Here is a 22,188-nt window from a genome sequence, read left to right as displayed (position 1 = left end):
AGTGATGATCATTCTCAGTCTGCTGGTGCTTAGATTGTTGTCCCATGAGCTGGAAAATCTCTGTGCAGGTGGAGCTACATAATCAGTGGTGTATTTAGGTTTTGTGCTGCCCTAGGCCTTACTAAACGTGTGCAGCCCCAAATTTAAATATGACCCACCCCTTCCTGTAAAGGCCACACCCCTTCCTGTTTTTGACCCGCCCTGTCATCTGTAAACCACAGACCACAACCATAGTATCAGTGCCCATCACCGTAGCCTCATCTGTTCCCATAAGTTCAGCCTCATCAGTACAGCCCTATCAGTGCAGCCTATCAATGCCCATCAGTGGTGCCTTATCAGGGCAGCCACATCAGTGCAACTTATCAGTGCTGCCTCATCAGTGACCATCAGTGCAGCCTCATCAGTAGCCATGAGTGGCCATCAAGACAGCATATCAGTGCAGCCCCATCAGTGAAGCTTATCAGTGCCGCCTCATGCCCATCAGTGCAGAATATCAGTGCTGCCTTATTTTTTTCATGTGGGAGCTGGGAGGAGGCTGTTTTTTTCATGCGGGAGCAGCTTTTTTGCTGCCCCCCCCCTTGCAAAGTGCTGCCCTAGGCCTGGGCCTTGTTGGCCTAGGTCAAGATACAGCACTGTACATAATGAATACCTAACTGCACCAATTGTTTCTTTTACCTATATCTCCCTGCCAGTTTAGTTTTTAGTGCACAGTCTCACAGGTAAGTCTTTATGTAACCAGGCCACAACTCAAATCACATGATATTTTCTCAAAAGAAATTAGGAAAGATGTTGGGAAGTTCTATCATGGCCCACAACAAAACCAAGTTAGAACGCCTCACCTTGGGTTTCGTGTGCCGCCTCTCTCAGGAGATGTTCCAATCCTGAGCTCCGCCCCTTCTATCCGTTCTTTACAGCAGTCACCTCTGTTTAAGATTTTTACTTTGGTGACGTTGTAGATTTTCGTGAGGTCCACCCTCCACCAAGGCTCTATGTCCAGGTCAGTGTGGGAGCAATGTTTGGACAGGTAATTGGTATTCGTAGAGCCATCAATGGCATTTTCTGGAGCTCCCAGTTTATCGTAGGTGCTGGACTGGGAACTGATTCCTCGAAAAGCAAGATTCTCACCTTGAAAGAACCAAATATTATTTAGATGCTACTTTATAAACTTTATAGCCTAAAGTTTGTGGACACATGACCTTCACATCTAAATCCGCTTATTGAACGTCTCATTGAAAAACTATTAAAGCGGAGTTCTGAGCACAGAAACATTTTTTCAATGTTACATAGTTACATAGTTACATAGTTAGTGAGGTTGAAAAAAGACATAAGTCCATCCAGTTCAACCTATGATGTATGTGTGTGTTTGCTTTTAACCGTACATTGTATACCCCTGTATGTTGTACATTGTATACCCCTGTATGTTGTACATTGTATACCCCTGTATGTTGTACATTGTATACCCCTGTATGTTGTACATTGTATACCCCTGTATGTTGTGGTCTTTAAGGTGTCTGTCCAATAGTTTTTTGAAACTATCAATGCTCCCTGCTGATACGACTGCTTGTGGAAGAGAATTCCACATCCTTACCGCTCTTACAGTGAAGAACCCCTTACGCACTTTAAGGTTAAACCGCCTTTCCTCTAGTTTTAGTGAGTGGCCACGTGTCTTATTGTATCTCCTTTCTCTGAATAGTTTGTTCCTTATGCTAGGGTCGCCAGTACAGTATTTGTACATTGATATCATATCCCCCCTCAATCGTCTCTTCTCCAGAGAGAATAGGTTCAGTGCTTGTAGTCTTTCCTCATAGCTGATGTCCTCCATTCACCTAATTATTTTTGTTGCCCTTCTCTGGACTTTCTCCAGTTCCAGCACATCCTTCCTGAGGACCGGTGCCCAGAACTGGACAGCATACTCCAGATGTGGCCGGACCAGAGTCTTGTAGAGTGGAAGAATAATCTCTTTATTTCTGGAGTGAATCCCCTTTGAACATGCCCCCGGGACAGTCAGGGGTAGTACATTCCACAATGGATAGCCTCTGATCTGTCCCGGTTCGCACTTACCTGCAAGAAGAAATACTTACTTATAAAATTTCTTCTCCAGCGTTGCCATCTCTGTTGTGGGCAGCTGAAGCCGGCGTGATCCTCTTCGGCGTCCTCTTCCGCGTCTTCTTCTCCCAGAATGCGCCTTCACCGGCCCCTCTCGTCACTTCCGGTGCGGCGCCGCATTCCTACACAGCTTCTGGGCATGTGCAGAAACTGTTTAGCAGGGAATGCAGCGTCGCCCCGGAAGTGACGAGCGTGGCCGGTGCCGTCGCAATGATTCCTGGTAGCGATGACGTTCAGCTCCCAGGAATCATTGCAAACCGGAAGTGATGGCGCGGGCCGTGGCCGCAGAGGGAGGAAGTGAAAAAAGGTGAGCATTTCTTTCTACAATTACAAGGTAAGTAAAAAAAAAAAATAATCCTAACTATCCAATTCCTTTTCAGGTGAAGCAAAGCAAGCGGATGACCACAAACTCGATTAGGTCGATTTTGTGCCCGGAACTCCGCTTTAAAAACCCCTTTGTGGCTATAACATCTTCCACTCATTTAGTAAGACTTTCCAAAGATTAGGAAGGGGGTCTGTGGGAATTTGTGGCCAATCAGTCAAAAGATAATTTGTGAGGTCAAGTACTGATATTAGGTGAGAAGGCCTGGCTTGTGATCTGTATCCCAATTAATCCCAAATAAGTTCCACTTGAGTTGAGATAAGGACCACTCATGTTCCTCCACACCAAACTGGTCATACTATACAACAACAAAATACCCCTCGCCCCTATAGGACACCAGCAGCTAACTCTAAAACACTGGATGGTTTAGAAGAATCAATATAAGCAAATGAGTAGTGCTAATTATATCACACACAACACAATAAGTGTAAGACCATATCTAGTCCATGTAAATGCAGTTCATAAGGGATGCAGGTTACAGGGTCCGCATATTCTTCACCCAGGTGCTTGATAAAGAGTAAATGTGACAGACCCAGCCACCACACACTGACTCTTACCAGATAGTTAAAGAAATGCGACAGTAAGCAGTTAAAGCGGTAGTATCCCGCTTTTTGACACTTTTACCTACAGGTAAGACTATAATAAGGCTTACCTGTAGGTACAATTAATATCTCCTAAACCAGCACGGTTTAGGAGATATTTGCAGTGCATGCAGCCGCTCACGCGAGCGGCGCATGCGCTCTGAAGGTCCGGGGGGACCTTCAGTTTTCCTTGCCGGAAAATCACTCCCGCGGCTCCGGCCAATCACAGTGCTGGAGCCGCCGAACCCGGAAGAGACGCCGAAGGATCATGGCAGCGCCCGCAGCGATGTCCGGTGGGTCCATGTCGGGGCTTCGTTCTAAGGTAAGTAATACATAATGAGCTAGTATGCGATGCATACTAGCTGATTATGCCTTTGTCTTGCAGGGGTTTTTTTTTTCGGGTTTACAACCGCTTTAAGGGACCGCTAAGACCTCCTTCACAGGAACCAGGCACCCCAGGGATATCCTCTGCATATGATCACAGCCTGCAATTCCCAAATTTGATTCCAGGAAACCGCATATCATGTGAAAGCCCGATCCTCTTAAGGTGACCCGATGGACCAGCAACAACCTCATGCTCCACAGGACATCCCGGATCCTCCGGTCTTCCTTGTGAAGTCCGCCCGGGGTCAGGGTACGGCGTATAGTCTGAGCACTGACAGGCTGACCCCCCACCCCTTCAACCTCTGCAGCAATGCTGGCAGCACTCATACGTCTATTTCCCAAGGACAACCTCTGGATATGACGCTGAGCACGGCACTCAACTTCTTTGGTCGACCATGGCGAGGCCTGTTCTGAGTGGAACCTGTCCTGTTAACTGCTGTATGATGTTGGCCACCGTGCTGCAGCTCAGTTTCAGGGTCTTGGCAATCTTCTTATAGCCTAGGCCATCTTTATGTAGAGCAACAATTCTTTTTTTCAGATCCTCAGAGAGTTCTTTGCCATGAGGTGCCATGTTGAACTTCCAGAGACCAGTATGAGAGAGTGAGAGCGATAACACCAAATTTAACACACCTGCTCCCCATTCACACCTGAGACCTTGTACCACTAACGAGTCACATGACACCGGGGGAGGGAAAATGGCTAATTGGGCCCAATTTGGATATTGTCACTTAGGGGTGTACTCACTTTTGTTGCCAGTGGTTTAGACATTAATGGCTGTGTGTTGAGTTATTTTGAGGGGACAGTAAATTTACACTGTTATACAAGCTGTACACTCACTACTTTACATTGTAGCAAAGTGTCATTTCTTCAGTGTTGTCACAGGAAAAGATAGAATAAAAATGTGAGGGGTGTACTCACTTTTGTGAGATACTGTATATAATGTTTTGGGGTTCTAAGTAATTTTCTAGCAAAAACAGTAGGTTTTTACATGTAGGAGTGAAGTGTCAGAAATGGCCCGGTGGTAAACATTTATAAGCTGGTAAATTTGTAGCTTTAACGCTTTATCCAGCTTACCTTCATCTTCTGTAGTCTCTTTGGCTCCAAGTGCTGAAAATCAGAAAAAAAAACAAAAAGCCTAATAAATAAATAAAGCTGATGTTGTGACACACAAATACTTTATAATACTTTATAAGTGTAATGCAATTTGCAATGTTTTATTTCTAAATTCTCTCTTCTTTCCCGGGCTGCTCCTGTTCCTTTACATAGTTACATAGATAGTCAGGTTGATAAAAGTCCATCTAGCTCAACCAATCATTATTTAATTTCTATTGAGAAAGTAGAGAGGGGGGTTTTAAAGGTGCAAAAAACAAAAAAAAAAAACAAAAACAAAATTGATATATAAAAGTAACCAACTTTTTTTGAAACAATGAATTTAACAACAATTTTCCACATAAAAAAATCAAAAACAAAAACAAACAATAATCATATTATGATACGAATGCAGTGACTCCCGCTCTACATGTTTTGCCAGCTTGTGTCTTCTTCAGGAGACTTTAGTGAGTACCGCATACATAATCGCTGACTGCATAAAGTATTTTTAGAGTACTGCATATCAGGAGGATGGTCAGAAGCAGGGCCCAGCGCTATCCTATAGGCAAGGTAGGCGCCCGCCTAGAGCGCACATCAGTCAGGAGCGCTGTGCTGGCATGCCGCTGACTGCATGGGATGTGAGGAGCGAGCGAGGGGGGGGGGGGCAGTAGAAGAAGAGACTGAGACTGGAATACAAGGAGAGGGGCTGTGGAGGGGACTGGGATACAAGGAGAGGGGCTGTAGAGGGGACTGGGATACAAGGTGAGGGGCTGTGGAGGGGACTGGGATACAAGGAGAGGGGCTATGGAGGGGACTGGGATACAAGGAGAGGGGCTGTGGAGGGGACTGGGTTACAAGGAGAGGGGCTATGGAGGGGACTGGGATACAAGGAGAGGGGCTGTGGAGGGGACTGGGATACAAGGAGAGGGGCTATGGAGGGGACTGGGATACAAGGAGAGGGGCTGTGGAGGGGACTGGGATACAAGGAGAGGGGCTATGGAGGGGACTGGGATACAAGGAGAGGGGCTGTGGAGGGGACTGGGATACAAGGAGAGGGGCTATGGAGGGGACTGGGATACAAGGAGAGGGGCTATGGAGGGGACTGGGATACAAGGAGAGGGGCTGTGGAGGGGACTGAGATACAAGGAGAGGGGCTGTGGAGGGGACTGGGATACAAGGAGAGGGGCTGTGGAGGGGACTGGGATACAAGGAGAGGGGCTATGGAGGGGACTGGGATACAAGGAGAGGGGCTATGGAGGGGACTGGGATACAAGGAGAGGGGCTGTGGAGGGGACTGGGATACAAGGAGAGGGGCTATGGAGGGGACTGGGATACAAGGAGAGGGGCTATGGAGGGGACTGGGATACAAGGAGAGGGGCTGTGGAGGGGACTGGGATACAAGGAGAGGGGCTGTAGAGGGGACTGAGATACAAGGAGAGGGGCTGTGGAGGGGACTGGGATACAAGGAGAGGGGCTATGGAGGGGACTGGGATACAAGGAGAGGGGCTGTGGAGGGGACTGGGATACAAGGAGAGGGGCTATGGAGGGGACTGGGATACAAGGAGAGGGGCTGTGGAGGGGACTGGGATACAAGGAGAGGGGCTATGGAGGGGACTGGGATACAAGGAGAGGGGCTATGGAGGGGACTGGGATACAAGGACAGAGGCTGTGGAGGGGACTGGGATACAAGGACAGAGGCTGTGGAGGGGATTGGGACACATGGAAGGAGGGGACTGGGATACAAGGAGAGGGGATGTGGAGGGGACTGGGATACAAGGAGAGGGGCTATGGAGGAGACTGGGATACAAGGAGAGGGGCTATGGAGGGGACTGGGATACAAGGAAAGAGGCTGTGGAGGGGACTGGGACACATGGAAGGAGGGGCTAGGATGCAAGGGGGGGGGGTGTGGAGGGAACTGGGATACAAGGAGAGGGGCTGTGGAGGGGGACTGAGATATATGGAAAGAGGGGCTAGGATGCAAGGGGGGACTGGGATACAAGGAGAGGGGCCTGTGAAAGGGACTGGGATATATGGAAGGAGGGGCTGGACTGTGGAGGGGACTGGGATTTAGGGGTGGGGCCGTGGAAGGAACTGAGATACACTGAAGGAGAACCTGGGATGCAAGGAGGGGGGCTGTGGAGGGGATTGTGGGTTCAAGGAAGGGTGGCTGTAAACAGGACTGGGATACAAGGAGTGGGGCTTTGCAGGGTTCTGGGGTGCAAGAAAGGGGGGGCTGTAAGAGGAACTGGGGTACAAGTAAAGGTGATTGGGGTGCAAGGAGGGATGTGAAGGGGACTAAAGTGCAAAGAAAGGGGGATGTGAAGGGGACTTGGATGCAAGGAAGGGAGGCTGACGACACTAATGTAAAGGGGACTGAGATGTAAATTGGGGGACTTGGATGCAAAGAGGTCTGTGATGTAAAGCAGACACTAAATTGTAAAGGGGTGCTGTATTGCCACTATTTGTCTTCAGGTTGGGTCCAGAGGCACGGGTGCAGGCCTGTGGACCACAACTGAAGAAAAATATGGAGAGGCGCCAGAAAAATCTCCACCCCACCACCTCCACCGTATACATGGGCAGGGCAAAGGGGGTGGAGTCGGGGCAGAGCCTAGGGGGGCGACAAAATGAGGTTTCGCCCAGGGTGTCAAAAATTCTTCCACCAGCCCTGGTCACAAGGGGATATCAGTGAAACCACAGGGAGGGATATTGGATCCCAAGTGGGGTCAGAATGCCAAATATGTGCCAGAAGGAATAAAGCCAGAAAAATAAGGGACAAACACTGAGAGGTTGCCAGAAGATTGCAAACAATTCAGTTTTGGAGGTATCTTGTGGTTTAGGAACTCCAATAGATTGTTATGGGACAGATACTTCTTTACCTTGAGTCTTTCCTTTCCCTTAGTGCATGTCGCAGATCCTTTGTATACTGACAGGTGTCACCCACCTGTTTTATGGACTCACTTTCATGGGTTAATTTTAGTTGTGTTCTTTTTGATATAATAACTTGTGGCCTAACAATATACACTCCCATTCAGACACCGGCTGTGACACGAATACCGTGATCAGTATGCACTGTCACTGTACTAATGACACTAGCTGGGAAGGGGTTAACATCAGGAGCAATAAAAGGCTTAACTGAGAACCTAGCCAGTGTTTTTTTGTGTGGGAGGTGCCTTTACTAGGGGAAGGCATGGATCCGTGTCCTTGCTTTGCAGAGACACAGGATCCATGCCTTTCCTCCTGTCAGAACGGCGATCTTGGGAAGGGTACATAAAAATGTCTGCAGCATTGAAGGTCCCAATGAGCAGAGTGGCTTCCATCATCTGTAAATGGAAGAGATTTGGAACCACCAAACTGAGCGATCGGGGGAGGGGGGCCTTAGTCAGGGAGGTGACCAAGAACCCGATGGTCACTCTGACAGAGCTCCAGTGTTTCTCTGTGGAGAGAGGAGAACCTTCCAGAAGAACAACCATCTCTGAAGCCCTCTACCAATCAGGCCTGTATGGGAGTAGTCAGATGGGAGCCACTCCTCAGTAAAAGTCACATGATAGCCCGCCTGGAGTTTGACAAAAGGCACCTGAAGGACTCTCAGACCATGAGAAACAAAATTCTCTGCTCTGATGAAGCAAAGATTGAACTCTTCGGCTTGAATGGCAAGCGTCATGTCTGGAGGAAACCAGGCACCGCTCATCACCTGGCCAATACCATCCCTACTGTGAAGCATGGTGGTGGCAGAATCATGGTGTGGGGATGTTTTTCAGAGGCAGCAACTGGGAGACTAGTCAGGATGGAGGGAAAGATGAATGCAGCAATGTACAGAGACATTCTTGATGAAAACCTGCACAGAGCGCTCTGGACCTCAGACTGGGGTGAAGGTTCATCTTCCAACAGGACAAGGACACTAAGCACACAGCCAAGATAACAAAGGAGTGGCTACGGGACAACTCTGTGAGTGGCCCAGCCAGAGCCCAGACTTGAACCCAATTGAACATCTCTGCAGAGATGTGAAAATGGCTGTGCACCGACCCTCCCCCATCCAACCTGATGGAGCTTGAGAAGTCCTGCAAAGAAGAATGGGAGAAACTGCCCCCAAAAAAAGGGTACCAAGCTTGTAGCATCATACTCAGAAATACTGGAGGCTGTAATTGGTGCCATAAGTGCTTCAACACAATATTGAGCAAAGGGTGTGAATACTTATGTACATGGGATTTTTTTTGTTTTTTATTTTTCATAAATTTCCAAAGATTTCAAGCAAACTTCTCTCACGTTGTCATTATGGGGGATTGTTTGTAGAATTTTGAGGAAAATAATGAATTTAATCCATTTTGGAATAAGGCTGTAACACAACAAAATGTGGAAGAAGTGAAGCGCTGTGAATACTTTCTGGGTACACTGTAATGCCTCGTTTCCACTGAGCGGAACGGTTCGGGTCGGTACAGTTTGGAAGGGTTAGAATGGTCCGGTCTATTCAGGTGAGCGTTTCCACTGCAAGTCGGGCCACCAGGGACCATGCGGGGTTTACACCAAATGAGGGGTTTGTTTTGCTCTTTCATTTGACGTGAGCATTGAAGTTTTCCTGTCCGCCAATCAGGGGAATCTATCGTGTGACGCCAGTAGCTCCGCCCTAACCGTACCGTACCATTTCCTATGGCCCTACATCTGAAGCAGGACCAGGAATGGTGCGGTTTGGTTCGGTTGTATGGGCCACTTTCATAATGGAAACACCCAAAATAGCGTACCGTACCGAACCGATCCGAACCGTTCCGCTCAGTGGAAACGAGGCATATGTCACAAAGGATTCTATCCCATTTCCCCTCCAACCAAATCAAAAGAATACTCACTGTCATCAAGAAAGTCGATGTCATCACCATCATCATCATCACCGAAAAGTCCCCAGAGATAGTCAACTGCAAGGAAAAAAGGGAAAGATAGTACGGGGTTCTTTTGCACCAGTTTACTTCATTTTGAAGTTGCGCAACCTAACAAATCATTGGCATGCCTCTTTTTCTGTCACACTAGAGCAGTGTTTCTCAGCTCCGGTCCTCAGGGCACACTAACAGGCCAGATTTTAGGTATTTCCTTGGGAAGATGCAGACTAGAATACTGCAATCACTGAGCAGCAAATGATATCACCTGTGATGTATTTAAGTTTTCTTGCAATCCTGGCCTGTTAGTGTGCCCTGAGGACCGGAGTTGAGAAACACTGCACTAGAGGGTGAGTCACCTTAGGGGGTATATGCTGTGCAAAACTGCACATAATGCCAAATGCACTACAGGCATGCAAAGCATACGGCTCACCACTCAAACTCCTTTGTCCGAATCCGGTGGGCTCCATTGTGGGTGTCGGCTCAGTGTGAAGAGCCCATCCTGGCTCTGTGTATTCAACAGGAAAAAAAGAGTCCCAATCGCCGCACACTAAAAAAACTCGGCCGTTATACAGGTATTTTTCATTTTGTTATACTGGCGAGGAAGCAATTTGAAGAGGACCATATCCAGAAGGGAAACCTTCTGGATATATCAGCTAAAGATCTCCCGCCCCTTAGGACATAATGTAGATCTGGATATCAATGCATTTATCAACAATATACAATAAGAGTGAAAGATATGTGTCTAGCCAAGGTCCCCTATGAACATATATTCACTCACCCTGCGCTATACAAAAGAACCTGGATAAACAACTTGATGAAAAGAGAGATGACATAAAGTCTAAGCAGCTGTTATAAATAAATGAAATGCATAGTAGGTGTTCAAAGGATCATTAACATAATACGTAATAAAACTAAAAAACACTAACAGCGCTATAAAACAAGGGACATTCGTGCACTCGCACAAGCCCGTAGAACAGTATATTCAAAGTTCCATGGAGACTCTTGTATCTCCCTGAGTCTCTTGTTCAAGGGAAAGGTGTGAGGGACCTGGATTGAAAGCACCACAATTCCACCACCGCCAAGTGCTCCCCCCCGTAATGGGAACTCACCAGATAACCGGTGTAAATGAGCCCTTCACAATAAACCACCTCTCTCAGGGTACACGTCTCCAGAACCGAATCTCTTTGCCTTCTTATCACAATGGTACTCCGTCCACCCAAGCATATAAAAATGAACAGAGTGGGGGCAAACAATAGTGTAATTCCGCAAATATCGTTTTATTAAAATCACACATAAAGAGCCCCTCTCCCCTCAAGATGTCTACTCACAGGAAGAAAGGAGAGAGCGGCGCCAGCTTAGTATAGTACAAGTTTATTTAACACTGTTAAATTGGTGACTCACTGTCCGAGGTTGGGTGAGACCGGTACACAAAGACTGTTAGGGTCATCCATCTTCCTCTTCCAGGATAGTGGTCATAGGAAAAGGTGGTGAGGTTCCAGAGGTATAGCCGAGCCGCTGTGGGGCTGCTAGTTGTCACTGGCCGCGGCGGAGCATGCACAACAGGGCTCCGGCTGCCGACTTCTGATCCCTGATGACATCACTTCCTGGCAGGAGAAAAATAGGGGTTGCACGCGTTCAGAGCATCCGTGCTCCTTCGTCAGGCGATGGGAGTGTCTCAGGTGGGGCAGGGAATTTATACCCTGTTGCCGGACTAATTGCAAAGACATCTGTCTGTGGGGGGGCGGAGCCAAAAGACTCTAAGAAAGTCATCTCAGTAAAAACACAATTGGGGATACATGTCTCTAGGAAATCCATAAAAGTACATAAAAATACATAAAAATACATGATGGTATTACATAAAAGAGGACTTATAAGAATAAATCCCATAAAAACAATACTGACATGGCCATGGGGAAAATAGATCGGTAATGTGTGTATACATCTACATGAAAAAACGGTATTGGAGGGAAAAAATGTAAAGATAAAAAAAAATAAAAAAATAAAATAAAATAAAATAAACATAAAAATAAAAATATATAAATAATATATATATAAATAAATGTGTGTATTCTATTCTCATTTTCATTTTTATTTTTATTTTTATATTTATTTTTAGTTTTAGTTTTATATTTATTTTTATTTTTATTTTATTTTTACTTTTATTTTCATGTTTATTTTTATTTTTATTTATATATTTTTATTTTTATGTTTATTTTATTTTATTTTATTTTATTTTTTTTTTTTTTATCTTTACATTTTTTCCCTCCAATACCGTTTTTTCATGTAGATGTATACACACATTACCGATCTATTTTCCCCATGGCCATGTCAGTATTGTTTTTATGGGATTTATTCTTATAAGTCCTCTTTTATGTAATACCATCATGTATTTTTATGTATTTTTATGTACTTTTATGGATTTCCTAGAGACATGTATCCCCAATTGTGTTTTTACTGAGATGACTTTCTTAGAGTCTTTTGGCTCCACCCCCCCACAGACAGATGTCTTTGCAATTAGTCCGGCAACAGGGTATAAATTCCCTGCCCCACCTGAGACACTCCCATCGCCTGACGAAGGAGCACGGATGCTCTGAACGCGTGCAACCCCTATTTTTCTCCTGCCAGGAAGTGATGTCATCAGGGATCAGAAGTCGGCAGCCGGAGCCCTGTTGTGCATGCTCCGCCGCGGCCAGTGACAACTAGCAGCCCCACAGCGGCTCGGCTATACCTCTGGAACCTCACCACCTTTTCCTATGACCACTATCCTGGAAGAGGAAGATGGATGACCCTAACAGTCTTTGTGTACCGGTCTCACCCAACCTCGGACAGTGAGTCACCAATTTAACAGTGTTAAATAAACTTGTACTATACTAAGCTGGCGCCGCTCTCTCCTTTCTTGCATCTCTCAGGGCTTCTCCACGCTTCAGCCGGCTGCCGCGGACTATAGCTTCCCTACAGTACCAAACTTTGTTACCCCCCACGCAGCCCCATAACCCCCCCCCCTCCCATCCACCCACATTCCTTGTACCACCTTGGGATATTAGAAGAGCGCCATGACACCCCCCACTTTCTACTCACAGGAAGCCAGACTTAATGAAGGCATGTAGTACGCTTAATGACCACCAAATCCAGATAGACCACTTGCGTTGCTAAGGAAGGTGTCCAGCGGTCGCCATTACATCGTACTACATACGCTGGACACCTTCCTTAGCAACGCAAGTGGTCTATCTGGATTTGGTGGTCATTAAGCGTACTACATGCCTTCATTAACCACTTAAGCCCCGGAAGATTTTACCCCCATTCCGACCAGGGGGTATTTTGCGATTCGGCACTGCGTGACTTTAACGGACAATTGCGCGGTCGTGCGACGCTGTACCTAAACAAATTTGGCGTCCTTTTTTTCCCACAAACAGAGCTTTCTTTTGGTGGTATTTGATCACCTGTGCGATTTTTTGATCATGCGCTATAAACAAAAAAAGAGCGTCAATTTTGCAAAAATAGCAATATTTTTCACATTTTTTTATATGAAATTCCCCCCCAAAAAAATGTAAAAATCAAAATTTTTTAACATTTTCGCCCAATTTGTTTTATGCTACCTATGTTTGGTAAAAAAAAATCGCAAAAAGCGTATTTTGATTGGTTTGTGCAAAAGTTATCGCGTTTTCTAACAAAGGGAAAGATTTTTGTCATTTTTGTTGTTTTTTTTTTAACGCGTAATAGCGGCGATCTGCGATTTTTTTTGCGGGATTGCGACATTGGGGCGGACAGATCGGACCCTTGACTGACATTTGTGACACTTTTGGGGTTACCAGTGACATTTCTACAGTAATCAGTGCTATACATATGCACTGTTACTGTAAAAATACACTGGTAGTGAAGGGGTTAACTTTATATGGGAGGGAGGGGCTGTGTGTATCCCTAGGGGCGTGCTTTCTACTGTGATTGGCTGTGGCTTGAGCTGTAAGGACACTGATCAACGGATCTACATACTAGATCCGTGTGATCAGTGTCTTTACAGCGAGGAGAATGACAGGTGGCTTGTTTACACAAGCTGCCTGACATTCTCCCTCTCCCCCGCCGATCGCCGAGTGACCGGCGGACATCGGGTCCGCCGGTCACACGCGCGGGGGGGTCCGTGACCACGCGGGAGCGGGAGCGCGCCTCCGGGGGCACGCGCTCGCTCCCTAGACCCTCACAAGCTAGTGACGTAGCCCTACGTCACTTTGCCTGTGAGGGGCTGACTGCCGACGTAGATCGGCGTTAGGCAGTCGGCAAGTGGTTAAGTCTGGCTTCCTGTGAGTAGACATCTTGAGGGGAGAGGGGCTCTTTATGTGTGATTTTAATAAAACTATATTTGCGGAATTACACTATTGTTTGTCCCCACTCTGTTCATTTTTATATGCTTGGGTGGACGGAGTACCATTGTGATAAGAAGGCAAAGAGATTCGGTTCTGGAGACGTGTACCCTGAGAGAGGTGGTTTATTGTGAAGGGCTCATTTACACCGGTTATCTGGTGAGTTCCCATTACAGGGGGGGAGCACTTGGCGGTGGTGGAAGTGTGGTGCTTTCATTCCAGGTCCCTCACACCTTTCCCTTGAACAAAAGACTCAGGGAGATACAAGAGTCTCCATGGAACTTTGAATATACTGTTCTACGGGCTTGTGCGAGTGCACGAATGTCCCTTGTTTTATAGCGCTGTTAGTGTTTTTTAGTTTTATTACGTATTATGTTAATGATCCTTTGAACACCTACTATGCATTTATCAACAATAGCTGAACACGTACCAGATCCATTAGAATAGTCGCTCATAACATCTTCCCCATCCTACATTGGGACATGATTCTATTCGATTAGTCGGATGAATTAGTCCCAATTGGCTTTCATATTTTCTTAGAGCTTTTACCCATTGCCTATTAAGCTTAAGATACAATATAAGGCAATTTTACATTGTTTTATTGTTTTATGATTTTAATTGGTGTATGTTACCTAATTAGCAGAGTATGTTCCACCGCTGTATTACAAAACAGCGGAATGGAATATCGTGCTTTGGATTATCTTTTTTATGTATACATTCAGTTCTTTAAGACCCAGCTTCCGGTCGCTGCAAGTCCTATTTCGCCTACAATTCAGCTGTTGATAGGCTCAGTAGAACGGTGACATCCCCGGCCTTTAATCCGGATGTTTACCTTCTTCAAAGACAGGAAGTCTCCTAGGCAGACCCGGGTGTGAAGTCACTTCCTGTGTGCACTGGGGAAGACATACATTGCAGACACCGGAAGTTCGGCGTACATCAGGATACTTAAGGGCGGATGATGGCGGTGCTGGCTTACTCCTATTTCCGTAGACGACTGTTTAGTGGAAACGCGTCACAGAGGAGCGCCGCATCGTCATCGCAAGTTGCCGAGGACCGCACTGCAGGCGGCCACGGCCTCTCCAATATCAGTATCGGTTTCCTGTGTCCATTAGTTAACATCTAACTGTAAGTGCATTGGATACTTTTGTTTTAATAAATTGTCAAAGGTACTGCGCTATGGTCTGATTCTGTTTCTGTGAGATACACGTGGAAGCCCTCACCTGTGCGGAGAGTAACACCCAGAACAAGAGTGGACCGGGATTGGGTTGAGACACAGAAAGATCAGTGAGACAGTCGCCTTTTGGTTTGAGCGATCTGTTAAGAGGCCACACTTAAGCCCCGTACACACGTAACGATCGTCGGCCGACCGATCGGCCGTCTTTTGTCCCCGGGCTGTCGGTGTCTGTTGAAAAGTGCAAAGACAGCACAAGAATTTTGTCCGCCGACTACAGCTGACTGCAGAAGTGATGTCATGTGATGGTTAACTTTCCCTGTGTTTTTTCTTTTCTGAGCATGCCCAGTCTTGCAAATTTGCGGTCTGTCTGCCGAATTCTGTACTGACTGGCGAACAATCGGCCGCTCTGGTGTCGGCATACAAAAATTTTAATGTTTGCATGAAAGATTCTTGTCGGCAGAATGTGCGCTGACAGCTGTCGGAAGGCACCATACTAACAAGCGTACAATCGGCAGATCTTTCGTCCGCCGACGTTTGTATGCCGACGATCGGTACGTGTGTACGGGCCTTTACTATCTGATTATTTCATGGTGACCTCCCTGAATTCCCAAGACACTACTGGGCTGATTATCCGTCCTTAACCTCTTTTCTCTATGGTAAGGGGCTAATCCCCACAAAGGTGGTGGAACCCATCTGCACCCCACGGATCTAGAGGAACCCACAGAGTGGATTTTACTTTAGCCTGTGAGGGGACGATTGGGACTTTATGCACTTTTATATGTATATGGACTATACATTGAGGTGGCAACCATTGAAATATTGGACACTTTTTCTTTGAATTACTTGTGCACTTTGTTGGTTTATGTTGGTATCACATTATCCATTTATCATCACCTATTCACCATAACACACCCAAGTATATGCACCAGGGTGCATAGTATTTACTGTACACCCGTTCAAGTGCACATCAATTTTGGAAACACATCACAGGTATATGGGGGACACTCATTATAGTGTCACACCTTTTCCTGATTTGTGACACCAGTGAATTTTAGCGCACCTGATTTCTTTTCTAAACAATTTGATCACCATTTGGTTCGAAGGTTGCAGCTATTCACACTGCTGATCCTGCGCACTTATTTCATTTTATACACAATACCTGTATAATGGCTGGGTTTGCTTGGTGTGTGGAGGCCGGGACTCTCTTTTTCCCTGCTGAATGCACTGGAGGCATGTTATGCCCCATACACACATGCAGATTATCTGAAGACTTTTGTCTGCAGACTTACCTTTTCTATGTAGTGCAAGGGCCTGCCGGATTGCATACAAATTGAAAGTGTTTAGGTTTGACCTCATATTATATGGTTTTGGTAAGTCTGCAGACAAAAGTCTTCAGATAATCTGCACGTGTGTACGGGGCATTACAGAACAAGTGCCCCTTCTATTTTGTGTTACCATGCAGATAAAAAACAAAGTGAGGCTCCAGACAAACTTTTTTTTTTCAAATTTTGTCCTCTGCATTGCTGTTGGTATTTCCCTCACTTTCCATCCTGGAGATACAATGGTCACCTCCCTTCCCCACACCATCCTAAACTATGTTTTGTGGGTTAATGCCCCACAGGTGATGAATTCCTCAATGTGCAGGAATAGGATTTTATAGAAAGAAGTCTTACATGTCCATTGCGGTGTTTCCCCGAAATCTTCGACAGCTGTAAAAAGATACATAGCACAGAATAATGAATGTAAAAAGATACATATAATAATAACGAAGATTACATTTTGCAGCCAGAACAGTAAACGATGAATATACCCCAATCAGCCATAACTTTATCTCCACTGACAGGCTAAGTGGATAACACCTGGTTACAATGGCATCTGAAAGTGGGTGGGATATATTAGGCAGAAAGTGAACATGTTAAATACAGTGCATTGTGAAAGTATTCGGCCCCCTTGAACTTTGCGACCTTTTGCCACATTTCAGGCTTCAAACATAAAGATATAAAACTGTAATTTTTTTGAAGAATCAACAAGTGGGACACAATCATGAAGTGGAACGAAATTTATTGGATATTTCAAACTTTTTTAACAAATAAAAAAACTGAAAAATTGGGCGTGCAAAATTATTCAGCCCCCTTACTTTCAGTGCAGCAAACTCTCTCCAGAAGTTCAGTGAGGATCTCTGAATGATCCAATGTTGACCTAAATGACTAATGATGATAAATAGAATCCACCTGTGTGTAATCAAGTCTCCGTATAAATGCACCTGCACTGTGATAGTCTCAGAGGTCCGTTTAAAGCGCAGAGAGCATCATGAAGAACAAGGAACACACCAGGCAGGTCCGAGATACTGTTGTGGAGAAGTTTAAAGCCGGATTTGGATACAAAAAGATTTCCCAAGCTTTAAACATCCCAAGGAGCACTGTGCAAGCGATAATATTGAAATGGAAGGAGTATCAGACCACTGCAAATCTACGAAGACCTGGCCGTCCCTCTAAACTTTCAGCTCATACAAGGAGAAGACTGATCAGAGATGCAGCCAAGAGGCCCATGATCACTCTGGATGAACTGCAGAGATCTACAGCTGAGGTGGGAGACTCTGTCCATAGGACAACAATCAGTCGTATACTGCACAAATCTGCCCTTTATGGAAGAGTGGCAAGAAGAAAGCCATTTCTTAAAGATATCCATAAAAAGTGTCATTTAAAGTTTCCCACAAGCCACCTGGGAGACACCAAACATGTGGAAGAAGGGGCTCTGCTCAGAAAAAACCAAAATCAAACTTTTTGGTAACAATGGAAAACGTTATGTTTGGCGTAAAAGCAACACAGCTCATCACCCTGAACACACCATCCCCACTGTCAAACATGGTGGTGGCAGCATCATGGTTTGGGCCTGCTTTTCTTCAGCAGGGACAGGGAAGATGGTTAAAATTGATGGGAAGATGGATGGAGCCAAATACAGGACCATTCTGGAAGAAAACCTGATGGAGTCTGCAAAAGATCTGAGACTGGGACGGAGATTTGTCTTCCAACAAGACAATGATCCAAAACATAAAGCAAAATCTACAATGGAATGGTTCACAAATAAACATATCCAGGTGTTAGAATGGCCAAGTCAAAGTCCAGACCTGAATCCAATCGAGAATCTGTGGAAAGAACTGAAAACTGCTGTTCACAAACGCTCTCCATCCAACCTCACTGAGCTCCAGCTGTTTTGCAAGGAGGAATGGACAAAAAATTCAGTCTCTCGATGTGCAAAACTGATAGAGACATACCCCAAGCGACTTACAGCTGTAATCGCAGCAAAAGGTGGCGCTACAAAGTATTAACTTCAGGGGGCTGAATAATTTTGCACGCCCAATTTTTCAGTTTTTTATTTGTTAAAAAAGTTTGAAATATCCTATAAATTTCATTCCACTTCATGATTGTGTCCCACTTGTTGTTGATTCTTCACAAAAAATTACAGTTTTATATCTTTATGTTTGAAGCCTGAAATATGGCAAAGGTTTGCAAAGTTCAAGGGGGCCGAATATTTTCGCAAGGCACTGTAGATCTTTGTATTAGAGGGGTCACCAGCAGGATGAAGGAAGTCCTGATTCCTCTATATAGATCTTTAGTGCCTGGACGGGTAATGGCTGTTTTGGTGGCAAAAGGGGGACCTACTCAACTTATGGCTGATGGGTATAAATAGTCACACAATCCTGTTTTTCCTATTATTGGAAAATATAAGAATTTAAAGAACATGATTTAAATGAATAAATACATAAATGGACTTACAGTCTTTTATCACAGGGGTGTCATCTAGGAATATAAAAAAAGAAATGCAATAAGTCAATAAATAAAGTATAACAAAGACTTTAATACTCAGTTCTTTAATGTTTCCTCCTGATTGCATCAGAATGATGACATCATCAGCCTCGGCGAAGTCCCTGAATGGATCTCAAGGATTGGTTTTTATTGACAGAAGGTGGAGCTTTTCTGAAAAGTAAGACCTGTTACTCTACATTATGAATAGAGATGATCTTTGAGCTTTCAGTTCCGACCAAACGTTGCCAGTTTGGCCATCCATCTGAACCCCCGACTTTTTGCTCATTTGATGGGTGCCGAATGTCACATATATAGTAACAGTTTTTCTTCTGCTACTATACATGACCACTTCCTGTCAATGGTTAAAGTGGATGTAAACCCTCACATACACCCAATGAAGTGCAGAGCCTCAGATGATACACAGAAATGAGATAAATCTCCCTACATACGTTTTTCCTTTATATGTGCTGTCTTCAACTTTCGATACTGTTTTCTCTATCTGATTGACCTGTGGGAGGGACGTTTGGCTATGCACTGTGAGACAGCTGATTGGAGGAAAGGCACACACCCCCTCTCCACATAGGCAGAGGAAGGAAGGGACGTGCTGTGAATAGACCAACTCTCTGCTAATCTATTTATAGCACCAACCCCGACACAAAAATCAGCCTGGTTTTATCTCAGTTGACGGAGAACTTGTCAGAAGCTGATAACAGAAGAACGGAACAGGAGAAAGCCACGGGACTTAGGGCTTTGAAGAGAGATAGGTAAACACTACAGATATATGTGCCCAGGTCAGATTTCATGAATCAGGTTTATATCCACTTTAACCACTTTACCGCTGCTCACTAGAGCTCTACTGCGGCAAAGTGGCTCTTGTAGGTCTGACGACGTAGACCTACGTCGGCAGACACTCCCCCTTCTCGGCGGCGCTCGCGCGTCGCCAGAGGCTCGCGCGCCGCTGGAGGCTCGCTTCCGCTGTATTCAGTCACAGCGGGAGTCGGGCCAGGGGAGGAGCAGGGGCGATCGCCGCTGCTCTTTCCCATTCGTCGGGGAATCGAGTCTGGAGATCCGCCTGTTTGTGTAAACAAAGCGGGCGGATCTCCTAAGTGACAGGCAGGGTCAGATTGCAGGATTCAGCATAGCTCAACCTGCGATCTGTCCCTGTGTCACTCAGTCCCCTCCCCCCACACATGTCAGTAAGCACCAGGCATACATTAACCCCTCCCTCTCCAATAAATTTAACCCCTTCCCTGCCAGTGTCATTTTTACAGTAAGGCTCCATGTACACGGGACGCTGGAAATGGCCGTTTAGGAGCAGTTGGGCGTTTTTTTTCAGAAGCCCCTGAACCCATCTACATTTTATCTTATCTGTCCATGTACACCAGGTCGTTTACAGTCATTTGCAGGCAGTTGCGTTCAGGGACTTTTTTTAGAACGCAATTATTTGCGTTCGAACGTGTGTTTCCCGGTGTTTCAAACGCACAAACGCGTCCGAACGCGATGACCCGCGTTTAGCGTTCGCATTTTTCCATTTTAAAGGGGAATCATTTTTTTGACCTCTAGGAACGGTTCTAAATGCAAACGCCCCTAAACGCCCGCTAAACGCCCGCTAAACGCGGGTTCAAACGCGACTGAACGGACGTTTCAAACGTCCTAAAAATTCCAGCATTCAAAGGGACTTTTAACAACGTCCCGTGTATATGGAGCCTAACAGTGCATATTTATAGCACTGATTGCTGTAGTAATGTCACTGGTACCCCCAAAAGTGTCAAAAATGTCAGTCAAGGGTCCGATCTGTCCGCCGCAATGTCACAGTCCCGCAAAAAAAAAAAATCGCAGATCGCCGCCATTACTCGTTAAAAAAAAACACCAAAAATGACATAAATCTTTCCCTTTGTTAGTAAACGCAATAACTTTTGCGCAAACCAATCAAAATACACTTATTGCGATTTTTGTTTACCAAACATATGTAGCAGAAAACAAATTGGCCTAAAATGATAAAAAAAAATTATTTTTACATTTTTTGGGAGGGAATTTCATATAAAAATTTTTGAAAAATATTGTTATTTTTTCAAAATTCTCGCTCTTTTTTTGTTTATAGCGCAAAAAGTAAAAATCGCACAGGTGATCAAATACCACCAAAAGAAAGCTCTGTTTCTGGGGAAAAAAGGACGTAAATTTCGTTTGGTTACGGCGTTGCATGACCGCGCAATTGTCAGTTAAATTCGCACAGTGCCGAATCGCAAAAAGTGGCCCAGACGTAAGACAGCAAAATCCTCCGGTGATAAAGTGGTTAAGGAAGCATCAGATGCCAGCACCCGCCACATCCCTACCAACTAGTGACATCATCCAGCACCATTAATTTACAGACTTGGAATCCTTGGCCATGTAAACAAAGGGGCAAGGATAGCAAATTTAGCCACATGGACATATTTTGCGAATTACATCCCCTAGGAGACCCCTCCCCTTTGCTCGCTGTTAGGGTAGGGACCAAGAGATGTAATTCAGCTTCCAGTGAGCGATGGTAGCAGATTGCAGGATTTTTCTCTTCTAGCGGGTCGGCGGGCATCACATTTTTTAATAAAATGACTTGTGGAAAACTGGGTGCATGTGTTTATTTACTTTCCACTTTTTTTTAGTACAGCTACAGGAGAGGGGGGTGATATCTCGGGGTCCCCTTATTATTAAAGATTACAGATTCCAATAGAATTCCAATAACAAGAGCTTAATAATACAATTATATTTAATTATGAGTCCAGATTCCAATAAGCCCCTCCCACCTGGAGAGCCCCGCATCTACCGGGCCAGGGTTGCAGGGAAGAGGCCCTTGTCCTCATCAACATGGGGACAATGTCCTTTGCCAAGGGGGTCTCACTTAACAAGATCCCTTCTTCATCTTGAAGGCATATGGCCTGCTAGGGTTCCAGGGGGCAGGCTTGTACCCCCCTTTCCTGGGCAGCAAGGCTGCATGCTCAGAAAAGGATCTGGTATGGATTTTGGCAGGGACTCCATGTTCTTTTTCTAGTTGTTTTGCATGGCGTCCTTCTGTAGAACCCATACCAGACCTGAAGGGGCATGGGCTTTTAGAGTTATATTTCAAAAGCTTGTTCTGTTAAGGGTTAGGATTACAAATTTATCCTGAGCATATCCCCCCCCCCCCCCCGCCCAACTTCAAATGGACTACCAAACAGTACCTAATGCCTATTTTGCAAAACTGAACTAAAAACTTTAAGTACAATTTCTTCTGTGATGGACACCTTCCTCGTATTAAAGGCAATGTTGTCTTAGGATTGATTTGAAAGTTTGAAAACTGCTTTTCCTTGATGCATTTCCTCCTTATGGGCTTATTTGGAGAAATACAACTAAACCCGTATGGGTGAAATGCATCAACTAAGGTGGTACTTATTGGGGACTCACAGCATACCTACTTAAAAAAATACAATTCC

The 22,188-nt window shown here is 45.4% G+C and overlaps 1 protein-coding gene across 1 annotated transcript in view; it reads right to left on the bottom strand.

Moving 5' to 3' along the window:
* LOC309561706 (uncharacterized protein) overlaps window positions 1-22,188 on the bottom strand; it is a gene marked incomplete at its 3' end in the record, with an annotated part of 68,456 nt that overhangs the window by 25,988 nt on the left and 20,280 nt on the right. Inside the window, exons 8-11 of the mRNA XM_082265692.1 lie at window positions 18,713-18,736; window positions 9,381-9,446; window positions 4,528-4,560; window positions 840-1,125 (exon numbers count right to left, since the gene is read on the bottom strand). Of these exons, the coding sequence (XP_082121818.1) occupies window positions 840-1,125; window positions 4,528-4,560; window positions 9,381-9,446; window positions 18,713-18,736 (409 nt within the window). The remainder of the gene's footprint in view (window positions 1-839; window positions 1,126-4,527; window positions 4,561-9,380; window positions 9,447-18,712; window positions 18,737-22,188) is intronic.

This window comes from Pelophylax lessonae, assembly GCF_965119305.1.
Source record: "Pelophylax lessonae genome assembly, chromosome: 8".
Lineage (NCBI taxonomy): Eukaryota > Metazoa > Chordata > Amphibia > Anura > Ranidae > Pelophylax > Pelophylax lessonae.
The sequence above is the reverse complement of the archived record's forward strand: the minus strand, read 5'-3'. Positions and strand labels throughout refer to the sequence as shown.